A 22,552-nucleotide genomic window follows, 5' to 3' on the forward strand; every position below is an offset into this window, starting at 1 on the left:
AAGAGAACAACCTGGCACAGCTCCGACTGTAGAGAACAACCTGACATAACTCCGACTGGAGGAACGAACCTGACATAATTCCGACTGGAGGAACGAACCTGACATAACTCTGACTGTAGAGAACAACCTGACATAACTCCGACTGGAGGAACGAACCTGACATAACTCTGACTGTAGAGAACAACCTGACATAACTCTGACTGTAGAGAACAACCTGACATAACTCCGACTGTAGAGAACAACCTGGCACAGCTCCGACTGTAGAGAACAACCTGACATAACTCCGACTGCAGGAACCAACCTGACATAATTCCGACTGTAGAGAACAACCTGACATAACTCCGACTGTAGGAACCAACCTGACATAACTCCGACTGAAGAGAACAACCTGGCACAGCTCCGATTGTAGAGGACAACCTGACATAACTCCTACTGTAGAGAACAACCTGGCACAGCTCCGACTGTAGAGAACAACCTGACATAACTCCGACTGTAGAGAACAACCTGACATAACTACGACTGTAGAGAACAACCTGACATAACTACGACTGTAGAAACCAACCTGACATAATTCCAACTGTAGAGAACAACCTGACATAACTCCGACTGTAGAGAACAACCTGACATAACTCTGACTGTAGAGAACAACCTGACATAACTCCGACTGCAGGAACCAACCTGACATAATTCCGACTGTAGAGAACAACCCGACGAAGCGCCGACTGTTGGAACCAATCTGACCGAGCTCCGAATGTAGGAAACAACCTGATGTAGCTCTGACTGTAGGGAATAACCTGACCTAGCACCGACTGTAGAGAACAACCTGACCTAGCACCGACTGTAGAGAACAACATGACCTAGCTCAGACTGTAGGGAACAACCTGATGTAGCTCCGACTGTAGGAAACAACCCAATATGCTGTATACACGGACGATGATCGGATCAAAACTAGGACCATACCACCTCCTCCAATCGATCAGAATTTCAATCGGGTGGAGTAAATATGATCAGATCCAAGTGTATATGTGGTGAAAGTTTCATTTTGGTCCAGGTGACCAGCGAGCATTAACTGCTCAGCATTCCACCTGCAGTGCGGCCATGTGTCCAGTAGGGGGCTGTAGCATGACCTCGGCTGAACAGTAGTGAAAGACACAGAACCGGAAGTGGGACAGCTGAACACACCGGGGACGTTCTGGTCAAGCTTGCCGGGAATTATGCTTTTCCTCCGCTCGGCGGCGGGTGTATGCCGGCAGCTGGCTGCGGGGACGGCGCGGAGGAGCGGGCAGTTCTCCCAGCAGGTACCGAGCGCTCCGGGGCTCTGGGATCCGCCTCATCATCCCGCACTCACATGTTTGTCTGAACCCCCAGCTGAGGAGCCTGTCCCCGCTGACCGGGACCGGTCCGCCTCCCCAGCCCGCTCTGCTGCCCGCCCACCAGGCGCCACGCTCCGTGAGTCCCGCTCACACTGCAGACACGGAGAAGCAGGCAGGCAGGAATGACACAGTGCGGCCGGCCGCCATGTTGGATGGGTCCCGGCCACCATATTTGATGGGTCTCCGGGCACAGCATTGAATCAGATGAACAGAATTGAATAACGTACCTGTTCAAGGTAAACCGTGAGCGAATCCGCGTCTGACGTTCGATAACATTCAGTTCCAGTCATTTGAAGTAGTAGAAGACTTTATTTATCCCCGAGGGGAATTCAAGGTGTTCTGCTTGCAGCGTAAAATTCACTGTTCCACACAACAGATGATAAACTAGTGGTTAAGATGTAATACAAACAAAGGATTCCGTCATAAGTTAAAAAAGAGTAATTATAATATAAAACTAGGCAAAGCAGCAGTTTGAGTTTGAACACTAAAATGTTGTACTGACATGAATCATCCTGAACCTCTCCATCCCGAACCTCTTCATCCCGAACCTCTTCATCCCGAACCTCTCCATCCCGAACCTCTCCATCCCGAACCTCTCCATGCTGAACCTCTCCTCTCCATCCCGAACCTCTCCATCCCGAACCTCTCCATCCCGAACCTCTTCATCCCGAACCTCTCCATGCTGAACCTCTCCTCTCCATCCTGAACCTCTCCATGCTGAACCTCTCCTCTCCATCCTGAACCTCTCCATGCTGAACCTCTCCTCTCCATCCTGAACCTCTCCATGCTGAACCTCTCCTCTCCATCCTGAATTTCTTCTCTCCATCCTAAACCTCTCCTCTCCATCCTGAATTTCTTCTCTCCATCCTAAACCTCTCCTCTCCATCCTGAATTTCTTCTCTCCATCCTAAACCTCTCCTCTCCATCCTGAATTTCTTCTCTCCATCCTAAACCTCTTCTCTCCATCCCAAACCACTTCTCTCCATTCTGAACTTCTCCTCTCCATCCTGAACCTCTCCTCTCCATCCTGAACCTCTCCTCTCCATCCTGAACCTCTCCATGCTGAACCTCTCCTCTCCATCATGAACCTCTCCATCCCGAACCTCTCCTCTCCATCCTAAACCTCTCCTCTCCATCCTGAACCTCTCCTCTCCATCCTGAACCTCTCCTCTCCATCCTGAACCTCTCCATCCTGAACCTCTCCATCCCGAACCTCTCCTCTCCATCCTGAACCTCTCCATCCCGAACCTCTCCTCTCCATCCTAAACCTCTCCTCTCCATCCTGAATTTCTTCTCTCCATCCTAAACCTCTTCTCTCCATCCCAAACCACTTCTCTCCATTCTGAGCCTCTCCTCTCCATCCTGAGCCTCTCCTCTCCATCCTGAGTTGAACCAGGGGTTTTGAGGTGTGACTATGTGGACATTGTCTTTGGTAGAGCGCCAGCTGGACGACAGACGCAGTGAGATGGAGGAAGAACCTCCACCTGATGGTGGTGCTGCTGCAGCAGAAGAGCAGGTATCCACTCTCGTCTTCTTCTCCCTCGGGGGCCACACTGATGGTTGGGCTGGTTCTATGTGTCCTCCGAGTACTCTGCTTGAGTACTCTGCCCTCTGAGTACTCTGTCCTCTGAGTACTCTGTCCTCTGTCCTGTGTAGCAGTGAGATGTCAGAAGCAGAATACGAGAAGCTGGCCGACCAGACTCTGGACGCTCTGGCAGAGTACTTTGAAGACCTGATGGACGAGTCTTTCACCGGGGCGGACTACGACGTCGTCTTCGCCGTGAGTGTTGAGAATGATGAAGACGAGGACGAAGAGTGCTTCTGCTGATTGTTACTGGTCACCCTATATATTTACGTGAAGTACTTCTTTCACCACACTTGTGAAACATTGTTACTCACATCAAGTTACTGCTCCATGTTAGTTCTATACTTTTGAGTTGTTGAGTTGCTCTGGGAACCCTGCAAGGTTCCAGCAGATGAGCGTGTGAAGACTTCCACGTACACCGACGTTGACATGAATCCCAGAAGGGAAGATGTTGAGCAGGAAGTGAGTGCGTGTCATGTGTTCACAGAGCGGCGTGCTGACGGTGAAGGTGGGCGGGGACTATGGAACCTACGTCATCAACAAGCAGACACCAAACAAACAGATCTGGCTTTCTTCTCCCAGCAGGTGAGACCAGGACCTGAATGAAAACATGAACCAGTGGGTACACCCTCGTGTTGAGGTGCCCGATGTTCTCCTGGAGGTCTGACTGAAACCTAGAAGAACCTGGCTCAGGAACCTGATGAGCAACACAAGCTTCCACTCTGGAACACTAATGTGAATCCAGGGGTCAGACCGGGACCGGTCCCGGTCCCTAAAGCCGTGGTACCATTGCGCAGTATTTGCAAGATCAGACTATATCTCGCCTGCAGGGTCAGGGTTGAGGTCAGAGGTCAGGGTTGAGGTCCAGTGTTCCTGACTTCAGGTTGTCTCTGTGTCTGCAGTGGACCAAAACGCTATGATTGGACGGGGACAGGCTGGATCTACTCTCACGATGGCATGGCGCTCCACCAGCTGCTCTCTGAAGAGTTCTCCACCATCTACTGCCGAAACATCGACCTGAAGGCTCTGATACCTGCTGAGGCCTGCTGACCAGCTGCTGGTCCAACCACAGACCCCCCCCTCCCCCCCATTGACACAGTCCAACCACAGAGCCTCCCCCATGACCACAGCCCAATCCAGAGACCATACCCCCCCATTACCATAGCCCAACCACAGACCCCCCCCCCATTACCACAGTCCAACCACAGACCCTCCCCCATCACCACACCCCCAACCAGAGACGCCCCCATTAAAACAGCCCAACCAGAGACCATACCCCCCACCCCCCATTACCATAGTAAATAGTTGAAAATTGCTTGTGTTCAAACAATGAGTTGTTGTTTTCTAAATAAAATGGTGAACTCAGGGTTCTGATGTCTTCCCATCAGTTTGATTCGTCTGAGAGATTAGACCAGTTAGTGAAGGTTTTTTAATTTAATAGAGACATGACCCCACCAGGTGGAGGGTGAGGTCAACGGGTGGAGGGTGAGGCCACCAGGTGCAGCAGAGATCTGGACTTCTCACCAGGACTCAAACTCGCCGTCAGATAGATTCTCTGACTTCCTGTTCCGGTAGTGAGACGGAAACAAAACATAGGTACTTTACTTTGAAATAATCCATGAAAAGTCATCAGATATGAAGGTGAATTAGCTTTTCACTTAGGCTCATGCTGATCAATGAGCCAGACCCAGACCCAGACCCTGTCACCTCGTCCCGTCTCAGGTCTGGAGCCTCTCTCAGACAGCTCCACCTGTTGACACCAGGGGGCAGCAGCTCCCCGGCGCAGTGCTGTTTGTCTGACCGGAAGCATCGAAGGGCCGCAGAAGAAGAAGCCAGCCTCGTCGAGAGCCTTCAGAGAGACGGAGACAAACAAACACCCTCCTCAGGTCTCGTTCTCAGGTACCGTCCGTCTTCTGCGGAGAATTACATGAAACTCTTGCGCACAGCTGCTTTACACGAGTGACGGGCCGGCAGGAGTCCGTCCACAGCGGGACGCTATGCTACATGCTAACAGCTAACAGCCCTAGCTTACCAGCTTTCTGAGAACCTTTATCATCTTTCTGCACTTTAGTATATTATATTCAATTCAAATTTATTTATATAGCACCAGATATAACACTAATTTCTAGGTGCTTTTAACATAGAAGCACAACAATCTAATGCATGCTAGAAGGCAGCTGTTCATTGTTTTGATGTCGGAGCTGTTCTCCTGGAGAGCTGTGCCCCTATTCCAGAATGGAACTCAGTGTCTCAGAGTCTCTTAAAGTGTCCCAAGAGCCTGTCAGAGTCCCTCAGAGGTGCTCAGAGTCTCTTAAAGTGTCCCAAGAGCCTGTCAGAGTCCCTCAGAGGTGCTCGGAGTCTCTTAAAGTGTCTCAGAGTCCCTCAGAGGTCCTATCTTAACCTAAAGGTTCCCAGCCAGGAATCTGAGCTTCAAAGTGATTGAGGAAGTTTCTAAGAGCAACTCTGATCAAGGAATTAACAGCAACTTTATCTTAGTGAGGAGGTTGGTCAACCCGTTGCTCTGTATGATGCAGTCTGCTGAAAGCTGATTGGTTGTTGGAGAGAAGACAGAAAACGCCCCTGTGCTCCTCGTAATGAATGGAGAGTAAAATTAACCATCAGATATTATAGATGTGGAACCATGAACATTATTTTATGAAACTTATTTAGTTTGTACACAGCTTAAAATGATTGAACTCACCTGGTTAACCTGTTGATTATGACATTGTTTTGATTATTGTGATCTTTTCCGTCCACGCTTGTTATTTTTTACCTCTGAATGTTATATAATGATAGTAATGGAGGACAAGATGCAGCGTCACCACTTCCTGTGATTTACCACCAATGTGCTGCTGCAGCTCACCCGTAGGCAGGCATCAGCCAGCGAGCAGAGCAGCGGCAGGGAAACACTGTGGAGTCAGTTCAGCAACAGTAAAGCAGCCGAGGCTTCATGGATCGTAAATGTCTGCAGGTTGGATCAGAAATTTCCCATCCGTGAATTTGGTTGGTGTCAGAACCCGATACTGGATCAGATCAGCCCGAACCCTCGCTAGAGTTCATTGGTGGATTTGACTCAGACACACACACCTGCTGAGAGCAGCTCTGGAAAGTTGCTCCTGATCGAAACGTCGTAAACACACAAACCCCGCCTCTTTCCCATCGGAGGGTCGGTGTGGTAATCAGCCATGTGTCTGTTTTGTTGTGCTGGTGACAGATGGACGGCGACCCCAGGAGGAGGAGCCACATGCCCCGTCAGGCGTGGGGGGGGCAGAATGGTTGGCCCACGGCTCCACCTGCAGGCTCCCAGCAGCAGCCGGTCCAGAGCCCCTCCCCCGGCCTCCGGCCCACGCGGAGCGGTCGCGGCGCCTCACCTCCCCGTCAGCACGCCACGCCGCACAGAGCGCTACCCGGTGGCGGCGGTTCGTCGTCCGCCTCGCTGGCTCACGGCCCCGCTGCCCTCGGCGCCTTCGCTCAGCAAAGCTCCCACTCTTCCTCACCAGCACCCGTCACCACAGACCCCGGGACGCCCCCCACCACCTCCTCCACCCGCCAGGCCTCAGGTCACACTCCACCCAGCAGCCGGAGGTCGGCTGGCAGGCGCCGAGGCCCGCCGTCGCCTGGACGACAGGTAAGTGCCGCCGGGGCTGCTGCTGCACAGACACCTGCTGCTGCTGCTGCTGCTCTCAATAATCACAGCTCGGTGTGCTCTGGCTCCGCAGGACGCCCCCCAGTGGACACCTGGGCCTCGCTGCAGGGGTAAGCTGGAGCAGCAATACACTCTTTCAGTACCTGCCAACACCAGTGAGTCAGAAGAGTTACAAGCAGCTTGACCTCAGAACCATAAATCCGCCAGAATAGGAACCAAATCAGCTGTTTGCCTTCTTCATAGTCCTTCTTTGTCTTGTATGTTATCAAGTGGCAAGTCGAGGTAATAACTCGTCGTGCACTTTTTAACACGAAGCTTGAATCCATGAGTAAAAAATTACATTTCCAAAAAGTCGAATTCAATAGGGAGAACATTACTAATGTGATCGTTGTCCAAACACCACAATAATGTCTGTATCTGCATGTGTATGAGTCGCGTCCCACCGAGAGGCTTCCAGTAATAATCACACGCTTCACACTCCAATCCATTGTCACAGAATATCTCATCATGTTCACACTGGAGAACCATGGAGGTGACATGATGTCGGTAACTAAGCACCAGCCTCGGCTGATTCATGCACTGAGGGGAGGAAGTCAGGTGGGGGAGGAGGGGCGTGGCCAACATCACCTGACAGTCTTCTTCAATATGATACTTGAACAGTTTGGAGGACTTTTTTATTATTATTAGTAAACTAATAAGACGCCACAACATCTGGATATTAAAAGCAGAAACCTTAAGACCTGTCAGGTTTCTATCTTAGTTAAAAAGATGACTCTATTAACACATTTATTTGAATTGGAACTGCAAAAGAAAAGTGTGAAGATTATCTGGAGCACAAACTTATTTTCTGCCAAATATGTTAAATTTGTGTTTGGGACTGAGTGAGTCTGCCAGTGAAGGAGAAATGGAGAACAGTTCAGTTTATTGTTCTGCTGAGCCAAAGCTTTACATTTGACTTCATTTAAAGCGACAGTCACATCCCACCTTGCTTGTTCTGATGCTGCAAGCAGGGTTGCCAGATATGACTCAATGTTTCCAGCCCAAACAATGTAAAAACCACAATTCAATAAAAACCAGCCCACATTTCAGCCCATGTAGAAATCATGTTAACCCGTCAAACTATATGTTTAAGAAAACACAAATGCATGAAGTAAACCGTTAAAAGGTAGGAGAATTTGGCTCCCCAATTGAGGGAGACCTGCCACAACTGGCAACACTGGCTGGGTTGGGGCAGGGGTCAGGTTAGGGTTAGGGTTAGCTTCACTCAGCACAGTCAGTGCGTTGTGCTCTCATTGGCTGTAGAAGGCAGAGCGTCACCCGTACAGGAGTGAATCTGTAGCCCCAACACAGCAAAAGTTCCTCATGCAGGAAAAGTTCCATGACTGCGTGCTCCCAAATCCGTAGGGAGGCGGTTCTCTCCAGGTATAGATCCTCAAATCGTTCACACATTTTTGCACGTAGACAGTAAGTGCAAGTACGTGACCGTCGCTTAAAATGGACATCATTGTACTGCCTCACAGTCGAATAATTAACTGTGTAACCCAGACCCTCTGTCCCGTGGTAGTGTTCTGGTAGAACCAGGTCCTGTGATAGTGTTCTCATGGAACCAGGTCCTGTGGTAGTGTTCTGGTGGAACCAGGTCCTGTGATGGTGTTCTAATGGAACCAGGTCCTGTGATGGTGTTCTAATGGAAGCAGGTCCTGTGAGGGTGTTCTAATGGAAGCAGGTCCTGTGATAGTGTTCTGGTAGAACCAGGTCCTGTGAGGGTGTTCTGGTAGAACCAGGTCCTGTGAGGGTGTTCTATTGGAAGGAGGTCCTGTGAGGGTGTTCTAATGGAACCAGGTCCTGTGATAGTGTTCTAATGGAAGCAGGTCCTGTGAGGGTGTTCTAATGGAAGCAGGTCCTGTGATAGTGTTCTGGTAGAACCAGGTCCTGTGATAGTGTTCTGGTAGAACCAGGTCCTGTGAGGGTGTTCTATTGGAAGGAGGTCCTGTGAGGGTGTTCTAATGGAACCAGGTCCTGTGATAGTGTTCTTGTAGAACCAGGTCCTGTGATAGTGTTCTTGTAGAACCAGGTCCTGTGATAGTGTTCTGGTAGAACCAGGTCCTGTGAGGGTGTTCTATTGGAAGGAGGTCCTGTGAGGGTGTTCTAATGGAACCAGGTCCTGTGATAGTGTTCTGGTAGAACCAGGTCCTGTGAGGGTGTTCTAATGGAAGCAGGTCCTGTGATGGTGTTCTAATGGAACCAGGTCCTGTGATGGTGTTCTAATAGAAGCAGGTCCTGTGATAGTGTTCTAATAGAAGCAGGTCCTGTGATAGTGTTCTAATGGAACCAGGTCCTGTGATGGTGTTCTAATGGAACCAGGTCCTGTGATAGTGTTCTGGTAGAACCAGGTCCTGTGATGGTGTTCTAATGGAACCAGGTCCTGTGATGGTGTTCTAATGGAACCAGGTCCTGTGATGGTGTTCTAATGGAACCAGGTCCTGTGATGGTGTTCTAATAGAAGCAGGTCCTGTGATAGTGTTCTAATGGAACCAGGTCCTGTGATGGTGTTCTAATGGAACCAGGTCCTGTGTTGGTGTTCTAATAGAAGCAGGTCCTGTGATAGTGTTCTAATAGAAGCAGGTCCTGTGATGGTGTTCTAATGGAACCAGGTCCTGTGATGGTGTTCTGGTAGAACCAGGTCCTGTGATGGTGTTCTAATGGAAGCAGGTCCTGTGATGGTGTTCTAATGGAAGCAGGTCCTGTGATGGTGTTCTAATGGAAGCAGGTCCTGTGATGGTGTTCTAATGGAAGCAGGTCCTGTGATGGTGTTCTAATGGAACCAGGTCCTGTGATGGTGTTCTAATGGAAGCAGGTCCTGTGATGGTGTTCTAATGGAAGCAGGTCCTGTGATGGTGTTCTAATGGAAGCAGGTCCTGTGATAGTGTTCTAATGGAACCAGGTCCTGTGATGGTGTTCTAATGGAACCAGGTCCTGTGATAGTGTTCTAATGGAACCAGGTCCTGTGATGGTGTTCTAATGGAACCAGGTCCTGTGATGGTGTTCTAATGGAAGGAGGTCCTGTGATGGTGTTCTAATGGAAGCAGGTCCTGTGAGGGTGTTCTAATGGAAGCAGGTCCTGTGATAGTGTTCTGGTAGAACCAGGTCCTGTGATAGTGTTCTGGTAGAACCAGGTCCTGTGAGGGTGTTCTATTGGAAGGAGGTCCTGTGAGGGTGTTCTAATGGAACCAGGTCCTGTGATAGTGTTCTTGTAGAACCAGGTCCTGTGATAGTGTTCTTGTAGAACCAGGTCCTGTGATAGTGTTCTGGTAGAACCAGGTCCTGTGAGGGTGTTCTATTGGAACCAGGTCCTGTGAGGGTGTTCTAATGGAACCAGGTCCTGTGATAGTGTTCTGGTAGAACCAGGTCCTGTGATAGTGTTCTAATGGAACCAGGTCCTGTGATGGTGTTCTAATGGAACCAGGTCCTGTGATGGTGTTCTAATAGAAGCAGGTCCTGTGATAGTGTTCTAATGGAACCAGGTCCTGTGATGGTGTTCTAATGGAACCAGGTCCTGTGATGGTGTTCTAATGGAACCAGGTCCTGTGATGGTGTTCTAATAGAAGCAGGTCCTGTGATAGTGTTCTAATGGAACCAGGTCCTGTGATGGTGTTCTAATGGAACCAGGTCCTGTGATGGTGTTCTGGTAGAACCAGGTCCTGTGATGGTGTTCTAATGGAAGCAGGTCCTGTGATGGTGTTCTAATGGAAGCAGGTCCTGTGATGGTGTTCTAATGGAAGCAGGTCCTGTGATGGTGTTCTAATGGAACCAGGTCCTGTGATGGTGTTCTAATGGAAGCAGGTCCTGTGATGGTGTTCTAATGGAAGCAGGTCCTGTGATAGTGTTCTAATGGAACCAGGTCCTGTGATGGTGTTCTGGTAGAACCAGGTCCTGTGATAGTGTTCTAATGGAACCAGGTCCTGTGATGGTGTTCTGGTAGAACCAGGTCCTGTGATGGTGTTCTAATGGAACCAGGTCCTGTGATGGTGTTCTGGTAGAACCAGGTCCTGTGATAGTGTTCTAATGGAACCAGGTCCTGTGATGGTGTTCTAATGGAAGCAGGTCCTGTGATGGTGTTCTAATGGAAGCAGGTCCTGTGATGGTGTTCTAATGGAAGCAGGTCCTGTGATAGTGTTCTAATGGAACCAGGTCCTGTGATGGTGTTCTGGTAGAACCAGGTCCTGTGATAGTGTTCTAATGGAACCAGGTCCTGTGATGGTGTTCTGGTAGAACCAGGTCCTGTGATAGTGTTCTAATGGAACCAGGTCCTGTGATGGTGTTCTGGTAGAACCAGGTCCTGTGATAGTGTTCTAATGGAACCAGGTCCTGTGATGGTGTTCTAATGGAACCAGGTCCTGTGATGGTGTTCTGGTAGAACCAGGTCCTGTGATGGTGTTCTGGTAGAACCAGGTCCTGTGATGGTGTTCTGGTGGAACCAGGTCCTGTGATGGTGTTCTGGTGGAACCAGGTCCTGTGATGGTGTTCTAATGGAACCAGGTCCTGTGATAGTGTTCTAATGGAACCAGGTCCTGTGATGGTGTTCTGGTAGAACCAGGTCCTGTGATAGTGTTCTGGTAGAACCAGGTCCTGTGATGGTGTTCTAATGGAACCAGGTCCTGTGATGGTGTTCTAATGGAACCAGGTCCTGTGATGGTGTTCTGGTAGAACCAGGTCCTGTGATGGTGTTCTGGTAGAACATTCACAATCCTTGAATTCTTAAAGTATCTGCTTCTCACTGCTTCAAATCCTGGACGTACAAACTTGTGTTTTTCAGGAGCTGTTAAGATGTCGGTCCCTGATGAGGAAGAAGAAACGGTGAGCAGGAACTTCTGCAGTTTGGAGGCTGATTGTGTGTCACTGCGTCTGTCAGCATGTTCCTTGTGTTTTCTTTCAGGGCCGTAACGGAGGACAACGTTCCACACTCAAACGTCAGCACGCGCAGCTTCTCCAGAAACTGGCAGAAATGGAAAAACTTGTAAGTGTGTCAAACCTCATCATTGGAAAAGTTCCATATTCTTTAGGCGAGTTGTTGCTTGTCACCCAAGATGTGATGAGGTCAGAGGTCAGTATCACCTGGTGATAGTGATGAAATCAGAGGTCGGTATCACCTGGTGATGAGGTCAGAGGTCGGTATCACCTGGTGATGAGGTCAGAGGTCGGTATCAACTGGTGATGGTGATGAGGTCAGAGGTCAGAATCACCTGGTGATGATGGTGAGGTCAGAGGTCAGTATCACCTGGTGATGAGGTCAGAGGTCAGTATCACCTGGTGATGGTGATGAGGTCAGAGGTCAGTATCACCTGGTGATGAGGTCAGAGGTCGGTATCAACTGGTGATGAGGTCAGAGGTCTGTGTCACCTGGTGATGAGGTCAGAGGTCTGTGTCACCTAGTGATGAGGTCAGAGGTCGGCATCACCTGGCTCCTGGCCTACTGCATCTCTGTGTGAAGAGGGAAAACAGCTTTGAACCAGGTTGTACCTGTGCAGCTTGGCGGTGGTCAGCACATCTTTGCAGTGTGAGTGCAGTGGAGGAACTGAGTGAATTGAATTTTGGTCAAAATGACATAATTCTGCTACACCTGGACTTTATTCTCCATGTCTAGATGGAGTCGTTGCCTCCAGATGACGGCACTGATGAGCAACCTACACACACTTCAGCTCAGGTAGGCTCAGCACTTCGTTGTTCATTGTTCATGTTCTGTGAAGTGTGTGACATTCTTCTCAAGCTCCTTCTGTCCCTCTGCGTTCTTCAGTTGCACCTTTCAGCAGATCATTGCTCACCTAGTTGATGGACAAATGACACTGATGTGAACCATTAAAAATGAAAGAATGTATAGCAGAAAGAATTGAGTGTGTGAGGAGAGCAGCAGAGAAACTGCACTGTGGTGAAGAACAGGGAGATTCTGATTGTGGATTTAAAGCATGACGGCACAGCGGAGGAGCAGATCCTCAGAAGGATCTGCGAAAACACGGCTCAGTCGAAGCTTCAGTTACAATTCAGGCAATAAAAGATATGATAAACATTGTGGACAGGTCAAGTCTCTCCACTTAAGATGCCTTCATGCTACCAGTGTCCTTTGCGCGTACTTTGCGACATCAAAATCGTCATCCACCCCCAGATGCGAGTGTTTGCTCCGACCCCGCGCGGCCCAAATTTTGTGACCACGCATCCTGTATGCGACTGTACATGCGCCGACTGTGCGTGCAGCGACTGCGCCGGAGCTTGTGCGAGGAGTTCCTCCGTCTCGCCGTCTGAACAGTCACAATTTAAAAGCAAATAAAGAGCCACACGGTTCAAAACTCCTGAAGTGAAAGATAAAGTACTTTAGGAAAGTTGGAGAACACCAGGCAGCAGAAGTGGAGCTTTTTTTCGGGGCTGTTGCGTTATGTTATGGGATGTGAGCCCGAGTGGAGCATGGCCATAATCGTGTGCGTCCCACAGACACTCGGTGGACATTGGTAGCATGGAGAGGCCTTAATGTGGAACATTTTCATTTGAAATTGAAAAAAATATTTGAAATGATTGGTTTCAATCATTGAATTGACTTATATCACAATATCGTGTACGTTTTATTCGGTGTCCCAACTTCTATGGAGCTGCGGTTCAACAAATGGTGTATTTCTAAGTCATTGGCCTTTTCAAAATCACATCATTTTCTTATTTGTTGATTTTAGGGTAGAGAACATAGTTCATCAGAAGAGGAGGACGACGATATGGAGTTCCACCCCGACGGTGACGCTGCCTCAGCTGGACTGAAGTCAGGGAGCAAGGCAGCCGGACCGGCTCCAGACGGTGGCCGGGAAAAACCTGCTCGACCTCTTCGGCAAAACATTGGCTCTGCCAGTCGGACCAAACCTTCACAAACTGTAGTGCCTCCACTGCAGAAACCCTGTTTTCAGGGGCGGAAGAACTACTGCTTGTTCTGCAAAAAGTTCACGGTTAAAATGGCCCGTCACTTAGAGAGATCGCACAGCGACAGAGTGGAGGTGGCGGTGGCCTTTCAGCACCCCAAAGGGTCCAGAGAGAGACGGAAGATATGGCTCAAACTCATCAATCAAGGAAACTTTATGCACAATAAAGACGTTCTGAAAACGGGGAAGGGAGAGCTTGTCATGAAAAACAGACCCAAAACGACGGTGCAAGGCACAGACTTTCTTCATTGTCTGTACTGTCATGGCCTCTACTTCAAGAAACGTTTGCCCTGCCACATGAATAGGTGTCCTCAGAGAGACAAGACTGGGAATGAGGGCCTGCTCAGGCATAAACGCATGGCCTCACGATGCGCGCTTCAAACAGTGGGGGACCTGGGTATTAGTGACAGCGTCAGGAGCATCCTGGTGGACATGGTGTACGACAAAGTGACACGGACCGTCATGGAGGACAAGGTCATCTTGCAGTTTGCACAGCAGATGTTCGGCCAGTACGGTTCTAATGAGAGTAAGCACGAATATATGAGACAGAACCTTCGTCAGATCGCCAGGCTCGTCATCGAGGCCCAGAAAACGACCCCCATGAAGACGCTGGAAGACTTCTTCTATCCCTCAAACTTCCCCCACGTGGTGTCGGCCGTCAACGTCCTGGCAGGCTACGACCCAGAGAAGAAGATGTACAGAGCCCCGTCCCTGGCCCTGAAGCTGGGCTACCACCTGCAGAAGACCTGCAGCATCGTGCAGGCCAGCGCCCTGAAGAGTGGCCACGCCGAGCTGGCACAGTCTGCGGACAAGTTCCTCTCGGAGTATCACAAGAGATGGACTCAGATGATTTCTTCAAGTGCGTTGACTTCTCTCAAGGAGACCAAATCACACACGGCCCAGCAGGTGCCCCTCATCCAGGACGTGAAACGCCTGCTCTTCCACTTGGAACGTGTTCAGGTGCTCGCCGAGAAGAAGCTCAGAGACCGCTGCTCCGTGGAGAACTACAATGCCCTTGTCAGGGTCACTCTTGCTCGGATAACCCTCTTCAACCGCCGAAAACTCAAAGACATAGCGAGCCTCAAGCTACAAGACTTTGTGTCGCGGAAGATGTCGAGCGAGTTGGACGACATGGACGACTCCGTCTCGCGCTTAGAAAGAAGGCTGTGTGAGCTCCTGGTGAGGATCGACGTGCGAGCCAGCTGTGGCCGGATGGTTCCCGTTCTGCTCAAGCCCTCCTTTGTGTCGGCTCTGGAGCTTCTCGTCAATCACCGCAGTGACTGTGGCGTTTCCAGCGACAATCCCTTACTCTTTGCACGACCGCGGGTGCCGACTGTCCACAAAGCGTCAATGTGCGTCCAGACATTTGTAAAAGAATGTGGCGCTAAACACCCGGAGTTGTTGTCGTCGGTCAAGATCAAGAAGCATTACACCACCGTGCTGCAGCTGATGAACCTGGATCACAATGAAATCACTCAGATATTCGGCCCCAACAACAACGTCCACATCCTGCGACAGAACAGCGAGGCCTCGCTGGAGCATCTGGAGCTGGAGTCTGGAGGTAATCCAGCCTCTCACTGGGGATTTAGAGTTTACTTTGAGACTTGGCGGGACTGGAGTCGCCTGACCGCCGTCCATTGTGCTGCAGTTTGATCATTTCTGGCAGCCATTCCAAAGAGAGAGATATGTTAAAGGAGGTGCCTCATTTTTTCTGTTGGAGCAGAGTTCAGGGCCCGGTTGTTCACAACTGGGTTGTTTTAACCACTGGTTAAGCCCGAACCACCGGTTAAATCCTTAACCCGCTATTAGTTAACCAACCATTAAATATGCGTCGATCAAAACATGGTTAGTCATCCTGTTAGCTAACGTCGCGGTCAAAGTTAGCAGTGAGGTTAACGACACTAGTTAGTGTCCCTTATGCCAAGGCTCCGCCCACTTTTACTCCTCCTTTCTTCCACATTTTGTCTTGAGCACGTCTGGTTACTGAACATTACATCATGGTGGACGGCAGCAGTGTTTTTATCGGGTCGATAAAACGATCATAAAACATGACAAACTCCGCTGCTGCCAGGATGTTAAAGTGGAACATGAGAACTGAGTTGGATGATCGACGGCATCATGTTGCCTCATCCAGAGTTTCCTCGTCGTTCAGTTTCTAGTGGCAAGCCGCTGTTCCTAAATCCCAGAACCCCAGCAGAATGTTTCATTGAAATTGACTTTATATTGAGATTGTAATCATTTTAAGTACTAATTGTGTGATTTTGCAAAATCCTAGACAGTTTGTTCCCGTACACTGTGACTACAACAAAGAAATACTTTCACGTGAAGCTTTAAAGGTTATTGCAGCAATATTTTACGAGTCCAGCCACTCAAGATGAAACTGGACTGAATGTGGCTCCTGTAGTCACATTTTATTTCGTATTTGTTATATCTATGTGTATATATGTACTGTCTGTATATGATATACATCTTTATATTGGTTCAGTTATGTGATTTTAAATAAGTATGTTTGTTCCATATCATATTTGATGTTTGGTTCGTTTGACATCAGCTGTCCCCCAATTTATCACAGGTCACAATGTAGTATTTAGTGGTACACAATGCATTAGAATGCACTATTTATGCACTATATATTATATGGTGCCCAAATGCTTAAGTACTAAGGTAAACTCCAAATAATAATTTATTACCACTATGATTAAATGTATTTAACGTCTGGTTCAACGACAACCCAGTTTTGAACAACCGGTCCGGGAAAACGGTGAGATTCACACAAACCAGATCCACCAGAATTTCCTGGGCTGGATTCCCTTCACGTTGTCTGTCAGGCTCATGTTGACTTATGAAGAGTTCAGCGTCACATTTCCACAAACCGCCGACAGTATTCATGGCTTTTCACTCATTCATCGGCTCCTCGTGTTTTATGGCCACGACTTGACAAGTGTACTTTTTTTAAAGTTATGGCCTTCATGTAAAAAGTTCAGTTGACTGTTTAAAGAGATGGTGTTTTGTGCTGTTTTACCAATTCAATATCACGGGATTGTATATTTTGCTGTTTAATTTTTCTAAAATGACCAGCAGTCGTGAAACTTGTTGAAACGTCAGAGTCCTTTAGGGTTTTGTGTGTACGGCCCTGCATGGCCTCTCCACAACCTTCTTACTCTACGAACAGGAACCTTGTGGAGCTCCCGATTTCCTGAGACCACTTCAGTGCTTCCCTTTCATACGAACGGACTTCACAAGGTCTTCAGGTGTAGAACTCTCTGATCTGGAAGCTGGTGCCTTCAGCCAGTCGGTCCATGTCAGTGAGTTTGTCTCCCTAACAGAAGGGCTTGTCTTTGTCTTCACCACAGTGAGGGTACTGCTGGATGAAGACCACCGTCCTGCTGCCCGGATGGACGACGCTGTGGCCTCCACCTCACACTATGGACGCAAATCAACCAGGTCCAAAGTGGCTGAAACTCCCAGAGCCGCCGCGTCACAGGGACCAGGTAGTCCTGCTGTAGAACTGATCCTCTCTACGCTCTGCTCACCTCACCCTCTAACCTTCGTCTGGGTCACCAGAGCGTCCAGTCTCAGGGTCATCAGAGTCACCAGATTGTCCAGTCTGAGGGTCACCAGAGCGTCCAGCCTCAGGGTCCTTGGAGCGTCCAGCCTCAGGGTCACCAGAGCGTCCAGTCTGAGGGTCACCAGAGTCACCAGATTGTCCAGTCTGAGGGTCACCAGAGCGTCCAGCCTCAGGGTCACCAGGGTCACCAGATTGTCCAGTCTGAGGGTCACCAGAGCGTCCAGCCTCAGGGTCACCAGAGTCACCAGATTGTCCAGTCTGAGGGTCACCAGAGCGTCCAGTCTGAGGGTCACCAGAGCGTCCAGCCTCAAGGCAGATTCCACACACAAGGGACACATCATAGACGTATTTATTTCCAAAGGCCTAAACATTTCTGAGGTTGTGGTGAAGGTGTGTCTGTTTCTGACCATGACTTCTTTAAAGTCTGCATCTCAGCTGACGGCAGCAGGAGGGAAACAGATGATGAATGAATGGTTTATTTCGGTTACAGTTTCAGTATAAGTGCAGTTGATGAATGTTTGTGCATTCAGTTAATGGTACAAGTTCAGAAAATGTCTCGTTGATGAAAACACACGTTGTCTTTACCCAGACGTTCACTAACATGAAAGCTCTGCCTGCTGCTCTGGTCAACGACCTTGAATATAACAACACAGTTGACCAACATCAGGTTGACTGAATCCGCCTTGTATAAACATCACTATTCTGTGTCGATAAGTAATGTGAGCAAAGGAAAAGAGCTTGAGGTTCCTCAAGGCTCCGTCCTCGGGCCTCAGTCATTGAACTGGCTCCGCCCTGAACGTCACAGAGGCAGACGACACTGGTGTCGTCGGTGAACAGTCAGTTCTGGCGCCTGCTGAGGACGACAAGAATGATCGAATGAATGAGTCGCAACTTCCTCCCAACAACCAATAGATTGATGGATTATTGATTTGAGTAAAGATTTCACTTGGCTGACTCTTCATGCCTTCCTTCTTGGCTCACTTTGTTCTGGGAGGAATTTGTTGGAAGTTTGACGGCGGCTTTTCATCAGCACATGAAATCTAAGAAAGCCTGGTGCAGCGTTGGTGTGTGAGGTCAGCAGCTCTGCTGCACTAAACTCCACCTCAGATCTGTCCTATTGACCCAAACAGTTACCGAGTGTCGTTAAAACAAGACAATGAATCAACAAGAAGGCCGTTGCTGGGCTAATCCCCCGCCGGAGGGCTTTATATTTTCTCACAAAGCCAGCTCTAAGGCAGCACACTTGGTACACTAGAGCAGTGATTCCCAACCGGGGGTACGCGGACCCCTAGGGGTACGTGAGGGTATTGCAGGAGGTACGCAGAAAGATTATAAATTAGCCTACAGTATCCACACACACACAAAAAAAATGTATACTATATTATATTGTATTATATCATGAATTTTAGTAAGGCCATACGTTTATTTTCCATGAGTAGCAGTTCGTCCACAGTGATTGTAACACTACAATGCACATAATATGAAAAGACTATAAAGTGGCGCGCTTTAAAAAAAAAGAAAAGAAAAAAGGTTCATGTTCTTGCTGCGGGCGCGCACGATTCGCGAAGCTAGCTAACTCTAGCTGCATACCGACTGTAAACATGGATGCATGGCTAGGCAGGAGTAAACGTCCAGCTACCGCTACTGCTACCGTCGCCTCGGACGCAGGCACAGGGGAGCCCAGTGAAAAAAGGAATTATGAAAGACTTATGAAAGACAAGCAAGCGCAAGTGTCTCATCAAAAGGTATGTTTTTACACTCACAATAATTGTTTTATTTAAATGAGCAGTTGGATGGATAGAAAGACAAAGGGTTAAATATAAGTACACATTAAGGCGAATAATCACACGAGAGAGGGGGTACTTTTCACATGGAAACCAGCTCAAGGGGTACACTGGTCAAAAAAGGTTGGGAACCACTGTTCTAGAGGGTGTTCCATGGGTCCTAGTACCATATTTTCTGCCCTATAAGGCACACCGGGTTGTAAGGCGCCCTACATTGATTGACATAATTTACAACTTCATTCATATATAAGGCACACCGCATTATAAGGCGCATGGAATAGACCAGTGGTCATAACCTTTATAGCTCAAAGCCATTAGGTCACATTTTCCACTGATTCTAACACCCAGAGAGGTGCACACATTTTATTTTGATAGTCCTACCTGCAGCCTATGCCAGGACCACACTACACACAAAACCTTCTTCACTGCTGGTTGACAACTTACAACTACCGGTAATAAACTAAACTACATGAACTAAGCAACAAAAACACAACACAATTATTACCGACACCACAAACCAAATATAACCCCCAATAATTGCATTTAAAACACCACAAACAGCTGCAATGAATTATGGGAGTTTCTATCGGCTGCACTGAGGAGCTCAGGTTGAATTTGTCACTGCAAGGCATGATGTCCCATCATGCCTTGCAGTGACAAATTCATGTTTTGTGTTGTTGGAGGTTATTGTGGGTTGTTGTTGGGCTTGGTGTTGTGTTGATTGTGTTTATGTGTTTTTGTTCCCCAGTTTAGGGAGTAATTATTTCATCTAGTTTATTTTGGTTTGTTAGAATGTTGGTGTGCAACCATGAGTGATGAAGGTGTTGTGTGGAGTGTCGTCCGCTCTGAAGATCCGGTTGCGAAGTTAGAGGTGTCAAAATAAAAGCTTCTGGTTGTTCAGCTGTCAAATAGCAGTCTTGAGTAGAGCAATTCTTCCATATATAAGGCGCACTGGCAGCTTTTGAGAAAATTTGAGGTATTTAGGTGCCTTATAGTGTGGAAAATACGGTAGATAATTATGTAGAATCTGAAAGGTCTTCTTCATAAGCTATGTCAGAATACGTCTCCAGAGCCCAAAAGGTGTTTTTATGCACTTAGTGACCCTGTGACCTGATATGCAAATGAGGTCATGGTCACCATGGTGCCCCTTCTCCCCAGGTGGAGTGTCCATGTGTGAAGTTTGGTGACTGTGAGCCCAGGAACTGCTGAGAAATGAGGAGAAATGTTTATATGAAAATACATGTATTGTGCAACCATGACGAGCAAACTTCAGACCCTACCAATCTTCAAGGTCAAGGTCAGGTCACTTGGTGTACTGGAGGTTATCCCTGGAGTGTGTATCATGTGTGTATAAAATTTCAGAGCCCTAGCTCAAAAACCTAGGCCTCCAGAGCCCAAAATGTGTTTTTAAGCACTTCGTGACCCTGTGACCTACTTAACATGCAAATTAGGTCAAGGTCACCATAGTATCCCTTCCCCCTCTGAGATGTATCCACATGTGAAGTTTGGTCACTGTGGGCCCAGGGGTTGCCGAGATATAGGTAGGAACGTACGTACGTACGTACGTACGGAGGCTGTTTCAAGATCCCCCTTCGGGGCCTATCAGCCGCGGCGGGGGATAATAAAATGCCCTGATCTGATCGGCACTCCTTGCTGGTGGTGCTGCAGAGGCGTGGAACTGGTTGTCACTGTCTCTGTCCCTCCACAGCGTGTCCCTACAAGCCCAAGCAGAAGTGGCAGGAGGCGGAGGTGCGTGCGGTGGAGAGGCACCTGCTGCGTTTCATCCAGGAGCACCGAGTGCCTCAGAAGCACGACTGCATGGAGTGTCTGCAGGCCGAGCCCCGCCCCCTCAGGACCCGCACCTGGAGGGCCGTCAAGGACTACGTCCGCAACCGCATCACCACCCTGAAGAGGCTCGGCAGCTCCACCGCCAAGCAGCGCTGCCAGGAGGAGGAGGAGGAGGAAGAGGAAGAAGAGGAGGAGGAAGAGGAAGAAGAGGAGGAGGAGGAAGAAGAGGAGGAGGAGGAAGAGCAGGAAGAGGAAGAGGAGGAGGAGGAAGAGGAGGAGGAAGAAGAAGATTTTCTGCAGCTGTAGATGTGATGCCTCATCGTTAAGTGTTTCTCTCCTGCAGACTCAAGAGACTCCAGACTCATCATCACAGTTCAGATTGTTTTCAATATTGACAAGTTCTCTTCAGTGAGATTTTTTCTTTCACTTTGTTCACTAGGAAATAAAGAGTCATTGACAATATTCTGTGTGTGTGTATGTGCGTGTCACCACGGTGGATTCTGATTGGTGGAATCTTCTGCCGGTGTGGAGACGAGCTCTTTATCTTACAATGTGAACTTGATACCAACACAACAATCTAGAAAACAAATCAAAGGCTTCACGTCAATTTCCATTGAACTCCAGAGCAACATGTGACCTTCAGTGTCAGGTTCAGAGGTCAAACATTTGCCGTAGTTGGTCTCCAGGTTAGTGCATCCTTGTTTCAGTTCCTCTTCTCGTCCTCTCTCCAGCTCCTCCACAGACTCTTCATTCTAAATGTTATGTCGACTCCACTGATTTTCTATGAGAATGAGGTCTGGACACACTGTCTGGGGTTGGGTTGAAGGTTGAGTTCAGGTTTGAGGTTGAGGTTGATGTGGGGTTCAGGGTTGAGGATGGGTTCAGGGGAGCAGACGGCTGTGTCTCCTCATGGAGCCGTTCCTCTTTGCTCGATACCTTAATGGAGGGGAAGCGGAAAATTGTTGCCGGTGGTCACGGTTCTTTCAGTACCAGCTTCAACTTTTTCAGTGGGGCCACATGAAAACCTGCCCCGCAACGCGCCGGCAACAGCGCAGTGGAACAGCGTCTATTCTGTACCCTGAGCAGAGAAACAGCCCCAAAGCATGATGGTGCCTCCTCCGTGCCTGACAGTGGATTTGTTCTTGCCTCTGAACAGAAGAACGCTGACTTGATTGGAGAGAGCTCCATTTGGGTGTCGCTTGACCACATCACAGGTGTTCGTGGTTCAGACGGGTCTGTTCATATGTCACACTAACCGCTGCATGGTGGTCAGAACCAGGCCGTCTGCTCACACAGGCCCCATTGTTCTCACGCTGATGGAAACACGACGTCCAAAAGACTGGATGAACAAACTGAGCGTCCAGCAGCCTGAAAGATCAGCTTTGTGTCTGTCTGACATGCGACACAGAGTCCGTGTGTCTTGATGTAAGCTGCTGACCGGTCCCCACCAGTCCCACCGTCCCACCGGTCACATCGGTCCAATCAGTCACACCGGCCATGCCGGTCACACCAGTCCAACCAGTACCACTGGTCCCACCGTTCCTACCAGTCCCACCAGTCCCACTAGTCTCACCGGACCAACCAGTACCACTGGTCCCACCGTCCCTACCAGTCCCACCAGTCCCACCAGTCCCACCGTCCCACCGGTCACATCGGTCCAATCAGTCACACCAGTCCAACCAGTACCACTGGTCCCACCGTTCCTACCAGTCCCACCAGTCCCACTAGTCTCACCGGACCAACCAGTCCCACCAGTCCAACAAGTCCCACCAATTCAACCTAAAACCTAGGAATGTTCTGGATGTTGTAGAACCAACACAATAAAGTCCAGTTTTTGTGTTTGGTTCTTTATTCA

At 49.0% G+C, this 22,552-nt stretch overlaps 2 protein-coding genes across 2 annotated transcripts; both read left to right on the forward strand.

Annotated features, from left to right (window-relative positions):
- The first annotated feature begins 1,165 nt into the window (after positions 1–1,165).
- Positions 1,166–4,212, forward strand: fxn (frataxin). Its single transcript, XM_080512822.1, has 6 exons — positions 1,166–1,298; positions 1,369–1,449; positions 2,810–2,889; positions 3,030–3,153; positions 3,446–3,543; positions 3,861–4,212. The coding sequence occupies exons 1-6, from the start codon at positions 1,215–1,217 to the stop codon at positions 4,006–4,008; spliced, it is 615 nt and encodes a 204-aa protein (XP_080368948.1). The 5' UTR covers positions 1,166–1,214; the 3' UTR covers positions 4,009–4,212.
- A 577-nt stretch (positions 4,213–4,789) lies between these two features.
- On the forward strand, positions 4,790–21,127 carry LOC308142719 (uncharacterized protein). The gene is made up of 9 exons (XM_080513247.1): positions 4,790–4,844; positions 6,173–6,586; positions 6,678–6,714; positions 11,421–11,461; positions 11,541–11,621; positions 12,249–12,308; positions 13,321–15,118; positions 16,911–17,048; positions 20,618–21,127. The coding sequence occupies exons 2-9, from the start codon at positions 6,173–6,175 to the stop codon at positions 21,001–21,003; spliced, it is 2,955 nt and encodes a 984-aa protein (XP_080369373.1). The 5' UTR covers positions 4,790–4,844; the 3' UTR covers positions 21,004–21,127.
- Positions 21,128–22,552: the final 1,425 nt, after the last annotated feature.

The sequence above is a fragment of the Blennius ocellaris genome, assembly GCF_963422515.1.
Source record: "Blennius ocellaris genome assembly, chromosome: 17".
In the NCBI taxonomy this organism is placed as follows: domain Eukaryota; kingdom Metazoa; phylum Chordata; class Actinopteri; order Blenniiformes; family Blenniidae; genus Blennius; species Blennius ocellaris.

Bases quoted from the DNA above. Each gene is read 5' to 3' on its own strand.
- LOC308142719 (XM_080513247.1), top strand. From the start codon at position 6,173: ATGGACGGCGACCCCAGGAGGAGGAGCCACATGCCCCGTCAGGCGTGG. The intron at 6,715-11,420 runs GTAAGCTGGAGC...TGTGTTTTTCAG, and splicing joins ACCTGGGCCTCGCTGCAGGG to GAGCTGTTAAGATGTCGGTC. The intron at 12,309-13,320 runs GTAGGCTCAGCA...TGTTGATTTTAG, and splicing joins CTACACACACTTCAGCTCAG to GGTAGAGAACATAGTTCATC.
- fxn (XM_080512822.1), top strand. From the start codon at position 1,215: ATGCTTTTCCTCCGCTCGGCGGCGGGTGTATGCCGGCAGCTGGCTGCG. The intron at 2,890-3,029 runs GTATCCACTCTC...TGTCCTGTGTAG, and splicing joins CTGCTGCAGCAGAAGAGCAG to CAGTGAGATGTCAGAAGCAG. The intron at 3,154-3,445 runs GTGAGTGTTGAG...ATGTGTTCACAG, and splicing joins ACTACGACGTCGTCTTCGCC to AGCGGCGTGCTGACGGTGAA.